At 34.2% G+C, this 20,754-nt stretch overlaps 4 protein-coding genes and 3 long non-coding RNA genes across 7 annotated transcripts; 4 read left to right on the top strand and 3 right to left on the bottom strand.

Moving 5' to 3' along the window:
- Positions 1-1,636: 1,636 nt before the first annotated feature.
- Positions 1,637-3,230, top strand: LOC103506792 (glucose dehydrogenase [FAD, quinone]-like). The gene is made up of 2 exons (XM_026821765.1): positions 1,637-1,901; positions 2,033-3,230. Exons 1-2 carry the CDS (start codon positions 1,687-1,689, stop codon positions 3,228-3,230), a joined length of 1,413 nt encoding a protein of 470 aa, XP_026677566.1. The 5' UTR covers positions 1,637-1,686.
- Positions 3,231-5,533: 2,303 nt separating this feature from the next.
- Positions 5,534-6,098, bottom strand: LOC113466409. The gene is made up of 2 exons (XR_003390804.1): positions 5,966-6,098; positions 5,534-5,827 (listed from the first exon to the last, which is right to left on the bottom strand). It is a non-coding gene; the product is annotated as an uncharacterized LOC113466409 (long non-coding RNA).
- On the top strand, positions 5,756-6,294 carry LOC113466408. The gene is made up of 2 exons (XR_003390803.1): positions 5,756-5,858; positions 5,997-6,294. It is a non-coding gene; the product is annotated as an uncharacterized LOC113466408 (long non-coding RNA).
- A 316-nt stretch (positions 6,295-6,610) lies between these two features.
- LOC113466407 (choline dehydrogenase, mitochondrial-like) lies at positions 6,611-7,026 on the bottom strand. The gene has a single exon (XM_026821774.1). The coding sequence runs from the start codon at positions 6,909-6,911 to the stop codon at positions 6,705-6,707; it is 207 nt and encodes a 68-aa protein (XP_026677575.1). The 5' UTR covers positions 6,912-7,026; the 3' UTR covers positions 6,611-6,704.
- A 6,316-nt stretch (positions 7,027-13,342) lies between these two features.
- Positions 13,343-15,172, top strand: LOC103506783 (POU domain protein CF1A). Its single transcript, XM_017443023.2, has 2 exons — positions 13,343-14,804; positions 14,901-15,172. The coding sequence occupies exon 1, from the start codon at positions 13,461-13,463 to the stop codon at positions 14,712-14,714; it is 1,254 nt and encodes a 417-aa protein (XP_017298512.1). The 5' UTR covers positions 13,343-13,460; the 3' UTR covers positions 14,715-14,804; positions 14,901-15,172.
- A 2,632-nt stretch (positions 15,173-17,804) lies between these two features.
- On the top strand, positions 17,805-20,331 carry LOC103506782 (adrenodoxin). Its single transcript, XM_008471187.3, has 4 exons — positions 17,805-18,151; positions 18,709-18,821; positions 19,016-19,148; positions 20,039-20,331. Exons 1-4 carry the CDS (start codon positions 18,030-18,032, stop codon positions 20,130-20,132), a joined length of 462 nt encoding a protein of 153 aa, XP_008469409.1. The 5' UTR covers positions 17,805-18,029; the 3' UTR covers positions 20,133-20,331.
- Positions 19,197-19,723, bottom strand: LOC113466403. The gene is made up of 2 exons (XR_003390801.1): positions 19,662-19,723; positions 19,197-19,270 (listed from the first exon to the last, which is right to left on the bottom strand). It is a non-coding gene; the product is annotated as an uncharacterized LOC113466403 (long non-coding RNA).
- Positions 20,332-20,754: the final 423 nt, after the last annotated feature.

The following is a 20,754-nucleotide window of genomic DNA, read 5'->3' as shown; positions in this document are numbered from 1 at the left end:
GGACTAGCAATGACATCTTTATCATTGTCATCCACCAGTACTTCTTGCCCTAAAAGAAAACAAAGGTAGGAAAAGTTAATACATAGGTAGTTAACATTCCTCAGGATTTTAGTTTTAGGCCCATGTCACTTGAAAATTGCAGGAAGGTTTGTTTTTTGAATGTAGATTGTGGGCTGTGGATATGCAATTTAAATAGTATGGAAGGCATACTCCCCATCACATAAATAAAAATGGATTAATAAATAATGAAGTAGTTAACATTCCTCAGGATTTTAGTTTTAGGCCCATGTCACTTGAAAATTGCAGGAAGGTTTGTTTTTTGAATGTAGATTGTGGGCTTGTGGGCTGTGGATATGCAATTTAAATAGTATGGAAGGCATACTCCCCATCACATAAATAAATATGGATTAATAAATAATGAAAAGCATCAAAATAGTGTGGAAACAAAAAGGCATCAAAAAATGAAAATAATACAGAAAGGAAAAAGAAATAAATTGGTCACATTTCCTTTTTAAACAACATAATGGAACAAAGCAGGGAAGATATGTTTTGAACTAAAAGAACAGAAATAAATGATAGAAAAACAAAAAATAATTGAAAAAAAACAAGGAATGCATTGCCAAAAATAGCAACAATATTTGAAGCAACAAGGCAAACTTAACTAAAATATGGGCAGTAAATTTTTTGTATAGAAATAGTACCAAGGTATGAAATAAAAGTGGTTACTTAAAAAGTAATAGAATAATTGCCAACAAAGGAATGAGACAAAATAAAAGATAAGAAACCAATAAGATGAAAGAGGAGATATTAGTTTCAAACCTATTTCACTAGAGCTTGATTCAGCAGACCATGTATTTGGTTCAAGGGAAAATAAATTCCAAAAGGTTGCAATCTGCATACTATTGTCATTTTCATCACCATCATCACCATGCCAAGAATGTCGAATTTTGACTTCTTTAGGGGGATTGTCAGTTTCTTCTTTTGATTCCATATTGAGAATAGACTCATGAAAAGATACCCTCTTTTTAATTTTGGTATGATTCCTTGGTTTTCTATACAAAATAGATGATTCTAATACAATGTTTGAATTGGAGTTGATGTCCAATATATTGTTGTTGTGTACCTAGTTGTTACAAAAGAAAATATTAGTAGTGAGTAGGTAGATTTGAGGAACTTCCACATTCGCTTCTAAAGCAAGGAATGTAAGCAACAGCCTTTCAAATAGACAAAAGTATCATACTTACATAGGTACCTTTTTTCTTCAATAAGTTCAAATTGCAAAGTATGACATAAGAGTTACTGCTTTATAGAAGTCCTTTATTCCTTTCTCTCACTTCTTTTATTTTTATCAAATGCCATTTACTGAGGTGCATTTTATTTGATATACAAGACAAATAGATACTTACACTTTGGAGAAAGTTACCATTGATGTTTTCAAATGGCACAAAGTTGTCCTCGGAAGTTATTATTTGCTGTAGAGGCACAACCAGATTAACATGGTGAGGGTATTTATAACAAACAATATGACTGGGTGATACAAGAAGGTAGTTTCCGCTTATGTTTTCTTCGGGCGTTTGAGAAGATCCATTATGTGTCTATAACGGAAAATAAAGAAAAGGATTAGGTATCCAGGAGTTTACACATGTACCTATTTACTTGATTAGTTTTTTCTCTGTGTTGTTACAGATGAGCTCACTGTTACTTACACTGATCAGCACAGTGTTCACAGTGGTTTCTACAGCAGAGGATAACATCAGTGGCAAGTTTGATTTCATCATCGTGGGGGGAGGAAGCGCAGGTGCTGTACTAGCAAACAGACTGAGTGAAGAGTTAGACTGGCGAGTTCTTCTTATAGAAGCAGGAGGTGATCCTCCAGAAGCATCAGAACTTCCCGGCTACTGGTTTAATCTACTCAAATCACGTCAAGACTGGGCGTATAGAACTCAACCTGATAATCGCATGTTCTTTGGACTTGAAAACAGAGTGAATCATTGGCCCCGAGGAAAAGGATTAGGTGGTTTCCCGGCTACTGGTTTAATCTACTCAAATCACGTCAAGACTGGGCGTATAGAACTCAACCTGATAATCGCATGTTCTTTGGACTTGAGAACAGAGTGAATCATTGGCCCCGAGGAAAAGGATTAGGTGGCTCCAGTCTAATCAATGCGATGCTTTATCAAAGGGGAAATGATCGGGACTACAACGATTGGGAGCGAGCAGGAAACCCTGGCTGGGGATTCAAACATATTTTACCTTACTTTCTGAAATCAGAAGATTTCCAAGACATCAGTCGTCAGGATGCTGCGTTTCACAATACTGGAGGCTACTTGACAGTGAGTCCGCGACTCAGTCCAGATGAAACTGTCAAAATTATAGAGGCAGCAGGAAAAGAGTTAAAAATAGGAACTATGTATGATATCAACAGAGATCAATATATTGGGTTTGGACCTTTCGACACAACAACGCGCTATGGACTTCGATGCAGTACATCCAAAGCATTTCTTGAACCCGCAAAATTTCGAGAAAATCTGATCATCTTGAAAAATACCGAGGTCATAAAAATATTGATTGACAGCAAGTTAAAGGCATATGGAGTAGAATACATAAATTCCCAAGGCAAGATATGTCATGTAAATAGCACACGTGAAGTTATTTTAAGTGCAGGTGCAGTAGGTTCTCCACAACTATTAATGCTGTCTGGTATCGGCATTCAAAAACACTTGAAAGAGAAAAATATTACTGTTATAAAAGATTTGCCAGTTGGTGAGAATCTTCAAGATCATGTTTGCTTTCCTGGTGTCTTATTTTCTTCAAATAAAGACCCTGCAATAACCCTTCATTACTTGAGGTATTTAAAAGTTGCAGCATTGAAAGGAATCTCTACTGTGGAAGTTGCCAAAGTCGTTGGTTTTATCAATACAAAAAGGAATTCACTTTATCCCAATGTAGAATTATTATCCATAAGAATTCCGATGAATTCAAAGGAACGGAATAATGGAAAAAGTGTAATGGGAAGTTTATTTGGTATGTCAGATAAAATTAGCAAATTGCATGATTATTTGAATACCAAGTCTGATCTCCTTTATATCATTCCAATTATAATCAGTTTGTCACTGAGCGTAACCTTGGCATTGGCACTAGTGTTGGAGAATGGCAACCCTCGTGCCTGTGATTCTTGCCCTGTATTACCTGAGAGCAAAAAAAAAGAGATTCTCCGTGTATCAAATTGAGTTTATTCACCCTGTATATTGCATTTATCTATAGACTATAGGGGAATCGGTAGTAATATGGAACCCTTCGATCTCTCGGGTACAGCACTCTAACTAGTCTGGGAGCTAGCGATGTGAATTTTACCCCATAAGGTACAAAAATTTCGACCAGTTTGTTTGATGCGGAAAGATGAGCAAACACAGAAACTGGGAGTCTTAGTGACCAGACCAGGGGCTTTATCCTGCTACAGCCGTTTGAAAAAGGATCAAAAATTACCTCATAAGGTACCTACATGGATGAAATCGGACCCTTATTCAACTAATTATTCTTGCTCAGTACTACTCAGTAGCTCAGTTGTTAGTAGAATGGTCTTCAAATCCCAGTCCAGGCATAAATTCTATTGGGGAAAGACCTTTATGACAAACATTGTTTAACACGATATCTCATGAACGGTAAGAGCTAGAGACTTGAAATTTGGCACGCAGCTGTCAAATGTGACAAGGATGCGACACGAAATTTTTGGTTAAGATCGGTGCAACGCTTGGCGGTATTTTGCCGCTTTTTGGCGGGTTTTCGGTTTAATTAAATAATATCTCGGGAACGGTATGAGCTAGAGACTTGAAATTTGGTATGTAGTCCTCAAATGTGACAAGAATGTAACACAAAACTTTACGTTAAAATAGGTGCTGCGGTTGGCGGTATTTTGACCGCTTTTTGGCGATTTTCAGTTTTACTGACTAAACTGTTAAAGATATTGTAAAAGTTACAACAGCCCACAAGCCCACAATCTACATTCAAAAAACAAACCTTCCTGCAATTTTCAAGTGACATGGGCCTAAAACTAAAATCCTGAGGAATGTTAACTACCTATGTATTAACTTTTCCTACCTTTGTTTTCTTTTAGGGCAAGAAGTACTGGTGGATGACAATGATAAAGATGTCATTGCTAGTCCAACAAATCTGACTGCAAAGGTGCAAACTATTTTTGAGTCATTCACAAAAATGAGTGAAACAAACATCAACATTAACAAGAAACAATTTATGTCAAACATGGATAAAGTTTTTGAAACCATCAAAACTAAATTTGAACCTTTTGCTGAAGGGGAAATTCCCATAGAAAGTAGGAGTTCATATTGGAATAATAACAGTGATGGCACTTCAAAAGAAGCATGTGAAATGGGAAAGCTAGGCTCATCTACCCCAATAAAGAAACATTCTGTGATTACATCAAATAATAGTAAGTATTTGTGGCTCATTACTAACGCTCAGCTTTATTTGATGAATAGGTAAAGGTAACAAAAATTACCTCATAAGGTACCTACATGGATGAAATCGGACCCTTATTCAACTAATTATTCTTGCTCAGTACTACTCAGTAGCTCAGCTCTTCAAATTCCAGTCCAGGCATAAATTTTATTGGGGAAAGACCTTTATGACAAACATTGTTTAACACAAAAAATTCTTTTCGTATCCATAGGAGTGTACTGTTCTTGGCCCATTGTATTACCCGTTTATTTTTTATCCTCATTGACCTCAGTTTTTTATATATTTTTTGCACCTCGGGTGCACCTTGAAATCTAATCTAAATGTATTTCCGGAAATATAATGGGACGTGCCCAAGAAAACCCTAAAGATCTGATTTCGTTATTGGAGTTTCAGATAGTCTTAACTTGGAGAATATACTAGATAATATCGTATGTCGAAAACTTAGCTTGCTTTGTGGCACAAACTCAAAAGGTAAACAGTAAAGTCGAGAAAACAAAGTAGGGTTCCATATTCTCATCACTTCCTCTCCTTATGTTACGTAGGTGGAGAGGTTTTTCTAATGGAATTTGTGTGTATCTTTTTTTTTTCGACATTTTAATCCTCACTAACAAGATTTTTATTGAGTAGGTACAGAAAAAAAAAAAAAAAAAAAAAAAGATTAAGTTTAGTTCTTGGTGACTGCAGATTTCAGAAAGCTTTATACAAAGGCTATACAATATGTCTAGCCTCAATGTATATATATTTTTGTCTTTTTCTTTCAGGTGTTTAAAGTTCTGAATAAATATGGAGAGCCTGTGATGTTATTTCTGACTAGAAGACTGCTGATAATGTACAATGTGAACACAGAAAATTACAAATCCCTTGTTTTGAAAGACATGGACAATATTGTAGTAAGTATATCAACTTCTTGTTACAAAATCAAACTAAACACTCAAGAGTTATTGTATAGGTATCAACAAATGGGCATACTATATGTTAATTTTATTGTAAAGTGTCAATTTAAACATTTTCTATTTTACAGGTGGGTGAACACACTGTTAGTTTTGACTGTAAGGGTGCTGCAAACATGACTGTGATAAGTAGTATCGACATTGATGCTGTTTCAACTCTAATTTCAAATGTTGAAATCATGTGCTTGAAACAACACTATACCCCTAGTTCTGTTAGTGCTAAACAAAGACATACGTTGATGAGATTATTGGAACACATTTCTAGTCAAACCCAATATTTTAACAAGGTAAGAAAACGAAGAAGACTCTTCCTTTGTATACCACCAGCAGTGAAATGGTTTAGATACCTACCCTTTTACTTTAATTTAAAAAGTGTACAATATTGATAGGTACCTAGCTACCTTGTTTATTCCGCCAGCATGGGACTGAAAGGTCTCTAAATTTGCCAAGGTAAGAAAACGAAGAAGACTCTTCCTTTGTATACCACCAGCAGTGAAATGGTTTAGATACCTACCCTTTTACTTTAATTTAAAAGCTACCTTGTTTATTCCGCCAGCATGGGACTGAAAGGTCTCTAAATTTGTTTAGTATAAATTTTATTATGCTTTCTTATGATTTCAGTGTGATGAAATTATCCTATACTCATGGTCTTGGATTGAACAATTTTCTGATATCTCAAGAACGGGTCATGATCAGGTTTTTAGAAGTGGAAATCTTATGTACAAAATTAATGATAAATCAGCTTGGACACCCGGTTTTGTCAACCTACAGAATGGAATTCTAACAGTCAAAGAAGCACCTAATAGTCCCAAGAATATTTCAGTCATACAATGTCACTCTTTCAGTCAAGTATATGATAAATCCCGACCGTATACGTTTAAAGTTAATTTCAACCCATACTCTTTTGTATTGTTTGCTGCACCTGATGAATCTCAATTGTTTGATTGGCTTCAAGATATTATGATCTCAATAAAAATAAATGATGACAAGGTAAGTAAGTATAAGAAAATGGTCATTATTAACTTTCAAATTAAGAAATTAAAACGGACACGGAATAAATTAATGGAAATTCGAAAAACTAAGAAAATTTTAGTAGGAAAGTTTGCTGCACCTGATGAATCTCAATTGTTTGATTGGCTTCAAGATATTATGATCTCAATAAAAATAAATGATGACAAGGTAAGTAAGTGTAAGAAACTGGTCATTATTAACTTTCAAATTAAGAAATTAAATCGGACACGGAATAAATTAATGGAGATTCGAAAAACTAAGAAAATTTTAGTAGGAAATGAGAGGTCCTATGTATCTATTGTAAGTTAGTTTTATGAGATCTGCCCCTTTCTCTGCAATCATAATGGTAGGAGCGTTAGTATGTCCTGATACTATTGTTGGCATTATTGAAGCGTCAATGACTCTCAACCCAGAAATTCCTTTCACTCTTAAAGTTGGATCCACTACACTGGTTGGATCATCTTTGGGTCCCATCTTACAAGTTCCTGCAGGATGCCAAAATGTTCCTGCGACTTGACTGAGGCTACATTCCCAATAATCCAATGACGTTAAGTTATGTTTTGAGCACGCTGGATAATCTATTCGTTCTAATTTTTTTTTTTTTTTTTTACTTTCTGTATTCTGTCTTCACCTTAAAAATAAATGATAAACATTGTGATAAATATAACGTATTACCTTGGAAATATAATTGTCTTCTGATAACTTCAGCAACTGGCTGTATTTCTTTTCCAGCTCTTCTGTCAACAACACCTGCATACAATATTCTTCTGTACCAATCTTTTCATTTGAATAAATGTCTCTTAATTCTCTCTCAAAATCTCGAACAGCATTTTGTTTCATTTCTTGTGTGGTACTTAATACTTTGAACTTATTGTTCCCTGAAGTTGAACTGAGAATGGGTGCTATGTGCTTTGATCTTTTATTCACAGGGGGAATTGATTTCAAAAACTTTTTTACCAACATGACTTTGGGATATACTTTGGTTTGAGGCCATTGAGTAGGTGTAGAATTAGCTGAAAATAAACAAAGTAATGAAGATGGAATATTACAAACTGTAATCATTAGGAGTTCTCAATTGGGTTGTTATTTGATGAATAGGGGTATTGGAACAAAAATTGAGGCAAGATTCACAATGCGAGTGTGGAACTAGAATGAATACAAAGGTCATGCCAAGTTAAAGTTATTCCATTTCGTAGACACAACAGAGGAAAAAATGTCTGGGAATAAAATTTAATAATCAAGTCATACACAAAACAATGTTTTTACACTGCAGAAAATAAAAACCATTTTTATGAATGAAACAATGTGAGTGGAATACAGTTGAGGAATTTCATCGTGGTTTGAACAAAACTCCAAAGATTTCACTACTTGTTTGAAATTTATGCTTAGTTTTCTAAACACGATTTTATGAAAATTCCATTTTTATTTTTCTTCGTAAGTTTTCCCACCTAGGTATATAATACCTACCTAACACATAAGAGAATGTGCAGAAAATTCCATTTTTATTTTTCTTCGTAAGTTTTCCCACCTAGGTATATAATACCTACCTAACACATAAGAGAATGTGCAGAAAAAGAAATTAAAGAAATGTCTGATGAAGATTTCGTGTATGTATATGTTCCTGTTAACAGGGCAGTGTTACTTAATATTAATATTGCATACGGTGTAATGAGAAATGTCTGATGAAGATTTCGTGTATGTATATGTTCCTGTTAACAGGGCAGTGTTACTTAATATTAATATTGCATACGGTGTAATGTGTAATAGTTTGTAATTATTTGCATCTCATTGAAATTCTTCTTCCTTTCTATGTTTGAACTTGAACTCTCCTTATATGTATGAACTTGAATAGAAGTAGAAATATGTATTTCTCCTAAAAATGAACACGCTTGCCAAGTTAATATAAGGTGACTGATCTAAATGTATCTAGTCGGGCGGAGGGAGTAAAGTTTTAGGAATGCTACTTGGATTAAATTGTGCAAGTCTCTGATAAGCAAGGGCTGAATTGTAGAACCAATTGTAGAACTCTAACCAATCATTGAAAAGTCATCATTTTCTACTTCAATTTCACGCGAATTCATTGTGATTTGTGGAAAATATTAATATTATCAATGAACTAAAATGATCCTGAGGTCAGTAATAAAACTTCAAACTAAGATAATCTTCATTCTAAGAACATCATGAGATGTCAAGGAAAACCAGGAATACAAGAGCAGTAAGAGTGAAAATGAATAAAATACAATAATCACACTATGGAAAATGTGGCACATCCACTACCCAAAATGCTTTTGTATTTTGAGTGTTTATTTTTCTTCCTTCAAGTTGCACCCAAGATTTCTCAATAGACTTCTTTAGCAATGACGTGAAATTGGCCATAAATATTGGCCTTGATTGACTTATTGAAAAATAATAATTAGAAGTTCATTGAGGGCTTTCATCAAGGTAAACACTTAATTGATGCCAAAAAACGCGAAAATGGCGGGTTTTTTTTTTTTTTTTTTTTTTTTTTTTTTTTTTTTTTTAAAATAAAAAAGAAAAATGTTTTTTTGTGAAAAAAAAAAAAAAAAAAAAAAAAAAAAAAAATACCTAGTTGATAATAAAATTACCTATAAAAAAAAACTTTAATGTTCACTGAAAGTACGTTATAGGTATAATCCTCGTTTTCAAAAGGTATACTCGTAGGTACCTATTTTGACACAATCGTATATATACGTGTTAAGGTAGGTAGATAAGTTACGCATTTCCAAACACATTCGAGTATTTAAACTGGAACAATTTCTCCTTTTCGGTTAATTTAGGCGGATAGAACTTGGACTGAACGAATTCTTGAGTTAAAATAGAATAATAGAACAGAAACACTTGTTTGTAGTGCTCAGAGGAGATATTAAAGTCTTTTTACCCACTATATCCATTCCTACCTTTCCTAATGGAGACTTGGTCGATGTTTGTAGTTTGCCTATGTGGATATATTTTGTCACAAGATGATCTAATGACGAAATGGAATTTTCCGCAAATACCAGGTAGCTGGTAGCAATTCAATTGGTGACCTTATCAATCACAAGAAGTCATTTTATACCTCACTGTCAGATTATTTTATGTTCTTTAGTCCACAGAGAGGAATAATATTATCAAACAAAACTGCCGAGTCCACAAGAAAACTTGTAGGAATAATGTAATTAAATAAAGGAATTATGTCGGTTTATCCTAGCTTGGAGGGTTTTTTATTTTAATTGACTATGTGAAGTAGCTAAAAATAAAATTGAAAAGTACACATTTATAATAATGACACATTTAACAGCAAAAGAATAAAAATAATTTCCAGCAAGAAAAATGATTTTTTTTTTTATTTTTACAAATTAACGGGGGTAACCCCATGTTTATTTTTGAAGATAGATACATGGAATTAATCTAGAACTAACTTAATCTAGGATCTTATCAGATATAATAGAACATGTAGGTATATTTTTGCTTATTGTTCAATTATATTTTCTAAAAGAAAAAAGAAGTCAAAAAGTATCTCATGATTAACAACGAAATTTAAATCATTAGAAGAATGTAATAATTGTTCTCCCTCACTCACATACACACAAGTTCAACTTAATTACCATAATACTAAACTTAATACTTTATCTAGTGCTTTGGACTTTAACTTTGAAGTACTAGTCTGCTGGATTTCAACCATAGTTCCGGTTATCAACATACAAGGTATTCGGAAAGATTGGATGAACGGTCACTGCAGGGTCAGTTCCCTTTGCTTTATTATTATTTTATATAATTCGTGGTGTTGAGACAAACTAATACCAAAGTGCATGGTTCACTTTTGATTTGCCCTGGAAGAATTTGTCAAGAGGTCAAGAGGTCCTGTAGTCAGATCAGTGATTTGGTCACATCCACTAATATATTTATTAATTTTATTAATAAATAGATGTTTAATTTTCAATAGTTTTTTTTTCTCTTCTGGTATCTGGTATACGCGGGATCGAGACCTAATGAGGACTTGGAATTATTATCTGTTTGCAAATTTGACTCGTACCTAGGTCCAGAGATTTTTATGTTTATTGAGACAGTTTTCTGTGTATTGAAAATTTGTCAAACTACACTTTATTTTTTTTTATTTTTAACGATCTGTTTGATATTTTCCTTGTCTGGGAAAGAGGATCATTACAGTACGTCCAGATTTAAACCTAAAATGAGACAAAATACAAATTTATATGCAAATACATGATCAGCTGGAAAATCATTTCACAGAGACAGATACGGAAAATTGGGCGGTTCCTTCGATATCACTTACCAAACTATGACCGATTTCCCCACTTTCTTTGTGTTTAATTTTCAAAGTCACTGTCTCGTCACCTGCTTCACTGCATTGGCGGCATGCCACCTACCTTTCTTTCCCCTCATTGCACTCCTCTTTCCTCCAATATCACTTCTGCTTCACTGCAGTTAAAAACCGACATAATAACAAGAAAATCAGTCTTTTATCAAATTCTAGGCCAAAAGGGCTACTTTCCCTATCGCGTATAATATCTCTAGTAGCGCGGTCAAACTTTCTTGACTTGGCGGGGCGGAGCGCTACCGCGCTCCTTAACAAGTAAGTTAAAACACGCGAAAGTGTTATTTTTGGGGATTAGGCATTACCTCAAAGTGGAATATACCTAGGTACATGATGTTAGGATCATAACGTTGTGTGGTCACTTCATTTCATTCTAATGTTCAAAAGATATTTGGCACATCCACCAATCAAATTTCATTTCATTCTAATGTTCAAAAGATATTTGGAACATTTACTAATTAAATTTCATTTCATTCTAATGTTCAAAAGATATTTGGCACATCCACCAATTAAATTTCATTTCATTCTAATGTTCAAAAGATATTTGGAACATCCACCAATTAAATTTCATTTCATTCTAATGTTCAAAAGATATTTGGCACATCCACCAATCAAATTTCATTTCATTCTAATGTTCAAAAGATATTTGGCACATCCACCAATCAAATTTCATTTCATTCTAATGTTCAAAAGATATTTGGCACATCCACCAATTGAATTTCATTTCATTCTAATGTTCAAAAGATATTTGGCACATCCACCAATTAAATTTCATTTCATTCTAATGTTCAAAAGATATTTGGCACATCCACCAATTAAATTTCATTTCATTCTAATGTTCAAAAGATATTTGGCACATCCACCAATCAAATTTCATTTCATTCTAATGTTCAAAAGATATTTGGCACATCCACTAATTAAATTTTATTTCATTCTAATGTTGTGTATTACGTTTTGGTACTCAAGCACAGGTAGTACAGGTACTAGTAGATCTTTAGTACCCACCTATCATGATTTCAATTGTGTTTATATTTTTTATTCTTTTTTAAACCTGTACAGTTTTAACTCGCAAATTTCAGAATACAAAGTTGGGCCTTCTATTTTTACTTCCTTTAAATTTTCAAATCTTAGATGGGAAAATGTATAAAGAGAAGCCTTCTCCAAAAACTGATTTTTCCGAAAAAGTTAACTCGCAAATTTCAGAATACAAAGTTGGGCCTTCTATTTTTACTTCCTTTAAATTTTCAAATCTTAGATGGGAAAATGTATAAAGGGAAGCATTCTCCAAAAACTGATTTTTCCGAAAAAGTATTAAGCTTCTTCAAATGGACAGCAAATAAATCTTGGCATTTTCACATGCACTACTACAAAATCTATGGCTAGAGATACTTTCCTGATTAAATTTCACTTTCAAATACAAATAATTATTTTACCCTGCTAGAGTCGAAAGTTTGATTTTGGATGGATTTATATGTTTCCTTTTCCAATTTATGTGCCTACCTATGTATACTTCGTTATTTATTAAAACTGGCCACCAAATGAAAGGGGGTTAACCGGGAAAGCTGGGTCTTTGATCTGTGATGCATCTGAGATAGGAAGAAAAAATTAATAGGGAAATAACGTATATCTCTTAAGATAAGTATTTGCATTTTCACATTTTGCATAACTAGGTACATACAGCTTTTTATACAGCTATACAGGTAGAATAAATAAATCAAGAAATGGCTATTCGACATTACATCAGATCTACCCACTTACCAAGCAAAATTTAATATTAGGCATAAAAAGCAATAAGATTTATTCCAATGAGATTCGCGCGTAATTTTGAATTAGTGATATTGGCACACCAAAATTTCCAGTAATAAAATTATTGCTATGTTTTTCTATTCTCTTTTCATCCAAGAAATGTGTTCCTCTTCCTATGTAAAAAATAACAAAGTCAAGTAAATAAAGCGAATATTTTATAAATAATTACCGATATCAAATATTAATTTATTCGTTAAATAAATGTCGAGACCAGCATTTTGTTTGGATAAAGTCATAGACAAATCCGTTTTCCCTGCTTCTATCACTAAACCTAATTTTTAGATTGCTTAATTTTCCCCCGCCAAAATTTCCACTCCCTTTACTTTCATTTTCTTTGAAATAGATTTTTAAAAATATATCGCAATAAAATATATTTTTTAGTTCTAGGACATGTACTCATAGCTTGTAGAAATACGAGTGTAAGAACTGTTTGAATGTCTTAATTTGTCGTTTAAGTTTTGTGATTTTCATTCCAATACACAAAATTATCAGGTAATGAATGCATGTTGGAAAATAATCACGGTAGCTAGCAGGCAGAACACCTATTATTTAGTGTCGGAGGTTGTGCTATGAATGGTGTGATAATGTATCCATTATCAGAACTCAGACTCAGACTCAACTCAGAATGACAGTGAAATCCAAATCAATAGGATGGGAAGGGAAGCGCGTGCTCGTAACCAGGGCTACGCGATAGGGGAGAGGGGGAGAGGAGGAGCTTAGTAAACCAATGGTAGCAGAGTTGCGAGTGGGGATCCGACTCTCGACTCGTATCACAGCTGAGGGGTTTAGTTGTTAGTAGTGAGTGAGTGTCACGGTATGCATAACTCATGAGCGACTGCTCATTGTGATTCAGAGTGCACGCACGCAGAAGTGAGGGGAGTGCTATGGCGACCACCACTTATCTGCCAGCTAGTTCTGTTGTCGCGTCCGACCTGGACGGTATGAATATTGTCAACACGAGCATAGGATACCCCTCGCCGCGGTCAGTGCCAGACTCCGGCGAGCTCAAGTATCAACATCACCACCACCATCATCATCACCACCAAGTTCCTTCGTCACCGTCACCCAACGGACATCCTGTGTCGTTATCCGCCGCACACAACCCATGGGTAAGCTTACAACCTGGAGCAGGGGCAGATCCCTGGTCCAGTTCAATGCCAGGGATCCACAACCATCATCATCCCCATCACCATCAGCAGAGTCCAGTGGACATCAAACCACCACCTGACATGCACAGGACATCACACCAACATGGCGGTATGGGATCTCCACATTCCTGGCATACACCTGTTGTGTCGTCACATTACATTCCCTCAGGAAATAGTGGAGCCGCTTCACCTCTTCAACACCATAGTGCTTACCATGTGAATGTTATGAATGGGATGTTACACCATCATCAGCCCAGTCCGCAGCTGCACCATAGTCTTAGGGACATCCAAGCTCACAGCCCGTCCTATTCCCAAAGTCAGCACCCTGATGCACCTTCAGGCAGTGAAGAAGATGCACCAACCTCTGACGATCTCGAAGCTTTCGCCAAACAGTTCAAACAAAGGCGGATAAAACTAGGATTTACTCAAGCGGATGTCGGTTTAGCTTTAGGTACTTTATACGGTAACGTGTTCTCTCAAACGACAATATGTAGGTTTGAAGCTTTACAGTTAAGTTTTAAAAATATGTGTAAATTAAAACCTTTGTTACAAAAGTGGCTTGAAGAAGCAGACTCCACCACAGGATCACCAACTAGTATCGACAAAATAGCAGCACAAGGAAGAAAACGGAAAAAAAGGACCAGCATAGAAGTGACTGTCAAAGGTGCATTAGAAACACATTTCCACAAACAACCAAAACCTTCCGCCCAAGAAATTACTACGTTAGCTGATAGTTTACAATTGGAGAAAGAGGTCGTCAGGGTATGGTTCTGCAATAGGAGGCAGAAAGAGAAGAGGATGACACCACCGAACACGTTAGGAGGACCACAGGATGGAATGATGGAGGGCCAACTAGGAATGCATGGCTACCATCATCCGGATCTACACGGCTCTCCCATGGGACCTCATTCCCATTCCCATTCACATAGTCCTCCAATGCTGTCTCCCAGCCATCAAAGTATGCAAAGTCATCAGCTGACGGCCCACTAACGTTTAGCCCAGTGGGATTTGGAGTATTCGAGGCACTTTGCTAAAATGCAGCAGTCAATTTGAGCGGGGTGACCGGATAAACATTTCCTACTGTGGATCAGACTAATTCAACTTGTAGTGTAAATAATTGTGTTTATTGTACAATGTACATACTTTTATAAATAAATTGTTCGAGATATTATAAGTCTGAAAGAGTAAGTAATTATCGTATGTTTTACCAATACCTCTAAAGATTTTTTAAAATTTTCGTAAAATACCTCCTTTTAAATTTTGAGTAATATCAACAATAATACCTACATAGTGTGAGAATATCCCTTGTGAACTAACTAAACAAAAGTCATTGTGAAGAAATTGCAACAAAAGAAGCAACCCTAAAACGTGTTAAAATGCTATTTTGAAACACAACTATTGTTCCTCTAATTTTTTATATTACCTATAAAATGGAAAAAAAAAAAAAATAGATAGGACGAAATAATAAAAATAGATAAACAAATTAGTAAGTTAAAATATAAAACATAAATAAAATAATCAGAAAAGATGTAAATGAAATTAGATAAGCTAAATAGAATCTCAATAAATGCAAAATGTTTCAAAATAATAAATTAAATTACCTAAAAATTACCTAAATATAAATAAATTTCAATATGTCTATTGTTAAATTTCAAGTTTTGAAAAAAAAAAAAAAAAAAAAAAAAAAAAACTTACCGTTACTTACTTAGATCTTAACACGAAAATATTTCAAAGTGAAAAGAGATGGAAAATTGAGGGAAGATAACCTAACAATGTTTCTTAAACATAGATTGATGTCCTTGAACATTTGGTATGGGCAGTTTATAAGAAAAGTTGTCCTGGAAAAAGGTTTTTCTTTATCATTTACCATAAACGGGACATCTCACTGTTTAAATTGGTTCCAAGTGTACGTAGCTGTCTATTGAAGACATCTTTGAACACTTTATTTGACTTAGAAATTCTATTGATAATTTTGATGAAAGTGTAACATTTCAGTGAATTTAGCCCAGATGTGAATGTTCCTAATTTTGCGATTTAATACTCTCTCTCTCTCTCTCTCTCTCTCTCTCTCTCTCTCTCTCTCTCTCTCTCCATCCTCTTATTTCTCTCACATTTTACATTCTATTTGTCTTACGTACCTACCTATATCTTTCTTTCAAACACCTTAACGCGAACCTCTAAAAGTCTAAAGTATGATCTATGTAATGTAACCGCTAAGTAAGTAGGTAATTGTCAAATCTATATATTTGGAGTGTAGAGCTGTAGAGACTAGAGTTTATATCTAACTGTATCTCATGATGTGATGCTCATGAACTTAACTTTTATCACTACTAATACTTTGCGGAATAGTATTCTGTGTTATCACAATATTCATTCTGCACATAGAATTCTATTTCCCAACTCTTTCTTTCTATATTGAATAAAAATGTATTTTTTATTGAAAAATCCAAGTAGGTACCTATTTATTGCTTCATGTTGTATTTTAATGATTTTTAATGCACACACCTCTTACCACCTGCTTAGATCTCCTCTGTCTATATCCATATCTATAGCTAGTTGTACTATACGTAGAGAAATATATTTTATTTTAGATTCTTCTGCTTTTGTTCCCTTGCATGTTTGATCGTGTCAACGTGAACTTGATTTCTCTGTATAGTGCTCCTCTCTGCTATTGCAAAAGTCACATTGGTTCATTCTCAGTATAAAGTTATAAGTTGACTACTCTAGCTCATAGTAGTTCCTAGTCCACAGTCATGCTTGTAGTCAGATTATCTCCTGTTCATTCTCAGTATAAAGTTATAAGTTGACTACTCTAGCTCATAGTAGTTCCTAGTCCACAGTCATGCTTGTAGTCAGATTATCTCCGGTCTGAGATCTCTGCTTTTTGCTACTGAATTTTGCACTGCTAGTGTTCAAGTGTCTACACAGTATGCATAGCTTTGTACCTACTTGTACAAAGTGTATGAAAAATAATAAAAATTACGCGCTCCTTGCATTTAGTGAACTGATTTATTGCCAAACCATTATTCTTTGTTAGGTTCTACTTTGTTATTATGACTATCTGTTACTGAAGAAAAATAAATCAGGATACAAACTCGTAAAAAACAGTTCAACTATTTTAAAAAGCAAAGTCTGCCCCAAAGGGGATCGAAAACAGAGGTTGTTTTACACAATTACTTTAGAAAACAGCGCTTTTACAGTAAAAAATTACGCGGACTTTTTTGATTGTAAATCAGATGGACAGGCACCTACCTACTGTTAAAAATGACAAGTAGGCATGTCTAATTATTGTAGGTATCTAGATTATAATTATTTATTCTTAATACCTACCAACTTAAGGAATGTCTGTAACTATAAATGTAAGACTATACATAAAATTGATACCCATCATATATTAAATTGCATCAGTTATCTTTAAATTGACTTTTGTTTGTTTTTCTGAGCTAATGACTTTTTTTGTTCCATTTTTCTATTGTTCTTAGAGACAGGTACTGCAAGTATTTTTATTTTTTTATTTTTAATAATTTAAAATTGTAATAATACTTTGATAGCCAACCTTTAGGTGCATTGGTTTAAAATGCACTTTGCCTAGTACACTTCACTAACATTGCAAAAAATAGAGAATATTCAATCCCAAGAAAAAACCTGTGGTGACGGAAGTTATTATCCCATCACAGTTAATGTTCTTGCAACCAGTTCCTTTGCTCAGCATGGTAGAGAAAAAAGAAATAAGATGGTGATTTGTTGCTCATCAAAGGTCTTGAAGATTCTTGTAGGAACTTATTTATTTTAAATTAATTAAAGATTAACTAATCTCCAAACTTTTTTATTTTCTTGATTTTCCACAAAATCCTTTTAAAAAATTTCTTTTGTTTGTTTACTTTTGATAGAACAAAAAAGATAAGAGCATAGAGAGTTTTAGCACTAGCTAAAGTCAGCTTTAGCCAGTGTCCAGTGAGGTTGTAGACACAAGCCGCCTTCTCCAAACTACTCCAAAGAGAAGTCCTGCGTCCTGTCCTGTTTTTAGGACTTCTCACTTATCATTAGAAAATGCGGCAAAATTTGAATATTAGATGTCCGCTAGGTATAGGTACTGGACGTGCTAGTTCTGGGTTCTGGTACTTCTGGTGTTCTACTTGAACTTTCCAACTTTCATTTTTGCTTTTTACTCACTTTGATATTTTACTAAATTTTATTTATATTTGTGACTTTATTACCGTACCACCGTAGATTGTTTCAGGTTTCACTATATTTATTTATTATCTAGCATGAAAGTTTGTGTCAGTGAAACCAAAACAATTTAAAATGTATCGTAATATTATAAAAGTATCAAGAGGGAATGTGTCACACATAAGAAGGATATTCAGCCCATCTCCACCACCTTCTCATTTTGGTCTGAGAAGGAATTACTCAAATAAAACAGATCAGTAAGTACACTATTCCACAAAGAGAAAAATGCACTTTGCCTAGTACACTTCACTAACATTGCAAAAAATAGAGAATATTCAATCCCAAGAAAAAACCTGTGGTGACAAGCTTATGCTGTGTTTTGTAATAATAATAATGTTTTACAGCTTTACTAGAACTTAAGAGGCTCTTTACACCACAGTAGGCTACTAAAAATTTCATGGTTAAATAAATTATCAGGTTTTTACTTGCCTTCAACAATCATTTGATCGGACCGATACCGGACCGTGACTGGACCTTGACTGGCACTATAGTGTGAATCAGGCTTTATGCTGTGTTTTGTAATGATAATAATGTTTTACGGCTTTACTAGAACTTAAGAGGCTCTTTACACCACAGTAGGCTACTAAAAATTTCATGGTTAAATAAATTATCAGGTAATATTGAGGACAAAATTTCATACCTCAGGTGGGATTGAACCCATGCCCTCCTGATTAGGTACCTGACAAGTGCCTTGGCCATTATACCACCAAGAAAGGACATTAATAAAATTCCAATACCAATATTTTTGTTTCAGAATCAAAGTTACATTCAAGAAACACAATGGTGAACTAATCACAGTTTCTGGAAAGGAAGGAGATAGTTTATTGGATGTCATAGTCAATAACAACTTGGATTTTGATGGATTTGGTAAGGAGATCAAGATACTGTATCACTAAATACCATCACCGTTTAGAATAAAATGCCCTATAACTGGGTTATTGATAGATGCTGTTAAATGCACTTTATTTATATTTATCTGAGCTCGTAGTTTATTTTAAGTATGAGAGGTATACCTGTCTTCTTGAAATCACCATTCTAAACCAAACCTCATTCCCTTGCAGGTGCCTGTGAAGGAACTTTGACCTGCTCTACATGCCATGTGATTCTAAAACAAGAAGACTATGATAAACTGCCCAATAGACCTACAGACGAAGAGCTTGATATGCTGGACTTGGCTTATGATTTAACAGATACGTAAGTACAAGTCTTTCTATTCAAACAGAATTTACTTCTCCAAGTTTCTTTCTTCATAATTTTGCATTGCATTCCACCATTACTTGTTTAGAAAACAAGTAAAATGGTTCTTCAGTAGGTACCTAGAACATGATCAAATCAAATGTATTTATACAATAAATAGATTAAGGACAATATACAATAAATAGCTGAAAATCTACCAGAGTCATAGAAAGCAATGCATCCACAACAGATTTGTGCTTCACATGATGAGTTTTGGATTGGCTTCAGTTCATTTGGACTGATGGAATTGGTTTGTGTAGTTACCTAAAAAATGGCAAGTTTTTAAAGCAACTCGAAAATTTCTCGCGAATTTATAAAAGTTATACCTTAATCATTAAATAATTAGGCTTCTAGCACAGCAATTTACTTCAGTGTGTCATTTTATTTCTTAGCATACCCTACCAGATCTAATTGAAAAATTCTTCAAGGCGTTGACATCATTATCTAGGAGGGTGCTTTGACTTTATTTACCTGGAGATCTGTTGAAGATACTATGCAGAAAACAATGGCATGAATCAAATGAACAGGTAATAGCTAGCAATGTGTTTTTTTTTGTTTTTTTTTTTTTTTTTTTTCAATATAGGACTTGTACTTTATTAATCTCCTTTATGCATAAAAAAACATCATCAGAAAAACCATCAACACATTAGGAAACCCCCTGCCCCATCTTCCATGTTTAAGCTACAAATAATAAGTACTCGTAATGTTATTTTAGCTATCAGTGTTGCTGAAAAATATTGTATGTTAATATTGTTTTCTCTATGCTTACAGTTCTAGATTAGGCTGTCAAATTGTCTTATCAAATTATCTTGAAAAATATGTAAATCTTGTTTTCTTTCTGCTTACAGTTCTAGATTAGGCTGTCAAGTTGTGTTATCAAAGGATCTTGAAGGCTTAACAGTTCAAGTTCCAGCTACTGTCAATGATGCTAGAAGTAGCTGACCATTATTGTATCAAATAACAAATGCACAAATACGAGTATGATCATGTTAACCAGAGGAAGAGAAGATGAAAACTTCAAATTCATTCTCCACAATTTTTGTATTTAAGTTTGTTTCATAATGTTAACCAAGGGGAGAGAAAATTAAAATTATATTGTCATTTTCCATGATTTATGTAGTTTTGTTTGTTAGGTTGCAAATTTTAATTTAGGATAAGTAAAAAAAAAAAAAAAAATATATCTGGGGTGAATATCACACGACTTTCCTTATCCTATTGAATGTTGCTTATAACTTTTACAATATTTTTTTAACAGTTTAGTCAGTAAAACTGAAAATCGCCAAAAAGCGGTCAAAATACCGCCAACCGCAGCACCTATTTTAACGTAAAGTTTTGTGTTACATTCTTGTCACATTTGAGGACTACATACCAAATTTCAAGTCTCTAGCTCATACCGTTCCCGAGATATTATTTAATTAAACCGAAAACCCGCCAAAAAGCGGCAAAATACCGCCAAGCGTTGCACCGATCTTAACCAAAAATTTCGCGTCGCATCCTTGTCACATTTGACAGCTGCGTGCCAAATTTCAAGTCTCTAGCTCTTACCGTTCATGAGATATTTTGT

Source organism: Diaphorina citri, unplaced genomic scaffold (genome assembly GCF_000475195.1).
Source record: "Diaphorina citri unplaced genomic scaffold, Diaci psyllid genome assembly version 1.1 scaffold263, whole genome shotgun sequence".
NCBI lineage: Eukaryota > Metazoa > Arthropoda > Insecta > Hemiptera > Psyllidae > Diaphorina > Diaphorina citri.
Note: the sequence above shows the minus strand (reverse complement) of the source record. Positions and strands in the feature narration are given on the sequence as shown.

Excerpts from the sequence above, each read along its gene's own strand:
- LOC103506792 (XM_026821765.1), top strand. The coding sequence starts at position 1,687 with ATGAGCTCACTGTTACTTACACTGATCAGCACAGTGTTCACAGTGGTT. Across the intron at positions 1,902-2,032 it reads TCAGAACTTCCCGGCTACTG|GTTTAATCTACTCAAATCAC; the intron begins GTTTAATCTACT and ends TCCCGGCTACTG.
- LOC113466407 (XM_026821774.1), bottom strand. The coding sequence starts at position 6,911 with ATGGGACCCAAAGATGATCCAACCAGTGTAGTGGATCCAACTTTAAGA.
- LOC103506783 (XM_017443023.2), top strand. The coding sequence starts at position 13,461 with ATGGCGACCACCACTTATCTGCCAGCTAGTTCTGTTGTCGCGTCCGAC.
- LOC103506782 (XM_008471187.3), top strand. The coding sequence starts at position 18,030 with ATGTATCGTAATATTATAAAAGTATCAAGAGGGAATGTGTCACACATA. Across the intron at positions 18,152-18,708 it reads TACTCAAATAAAACAGATCA|AATCAAAGTTACATTCAAGA; the intron begins GTAAGTACACTA and ends TTTTTGTTTCAG. Across the intron at positions 19,149-20,038 it reads GCTTATGATTTAACAGATAC|TTCTAGATTAGGCTGTCAAG; the intron begins GTAAGTACAAGT and ends TTCTGCTTACAG.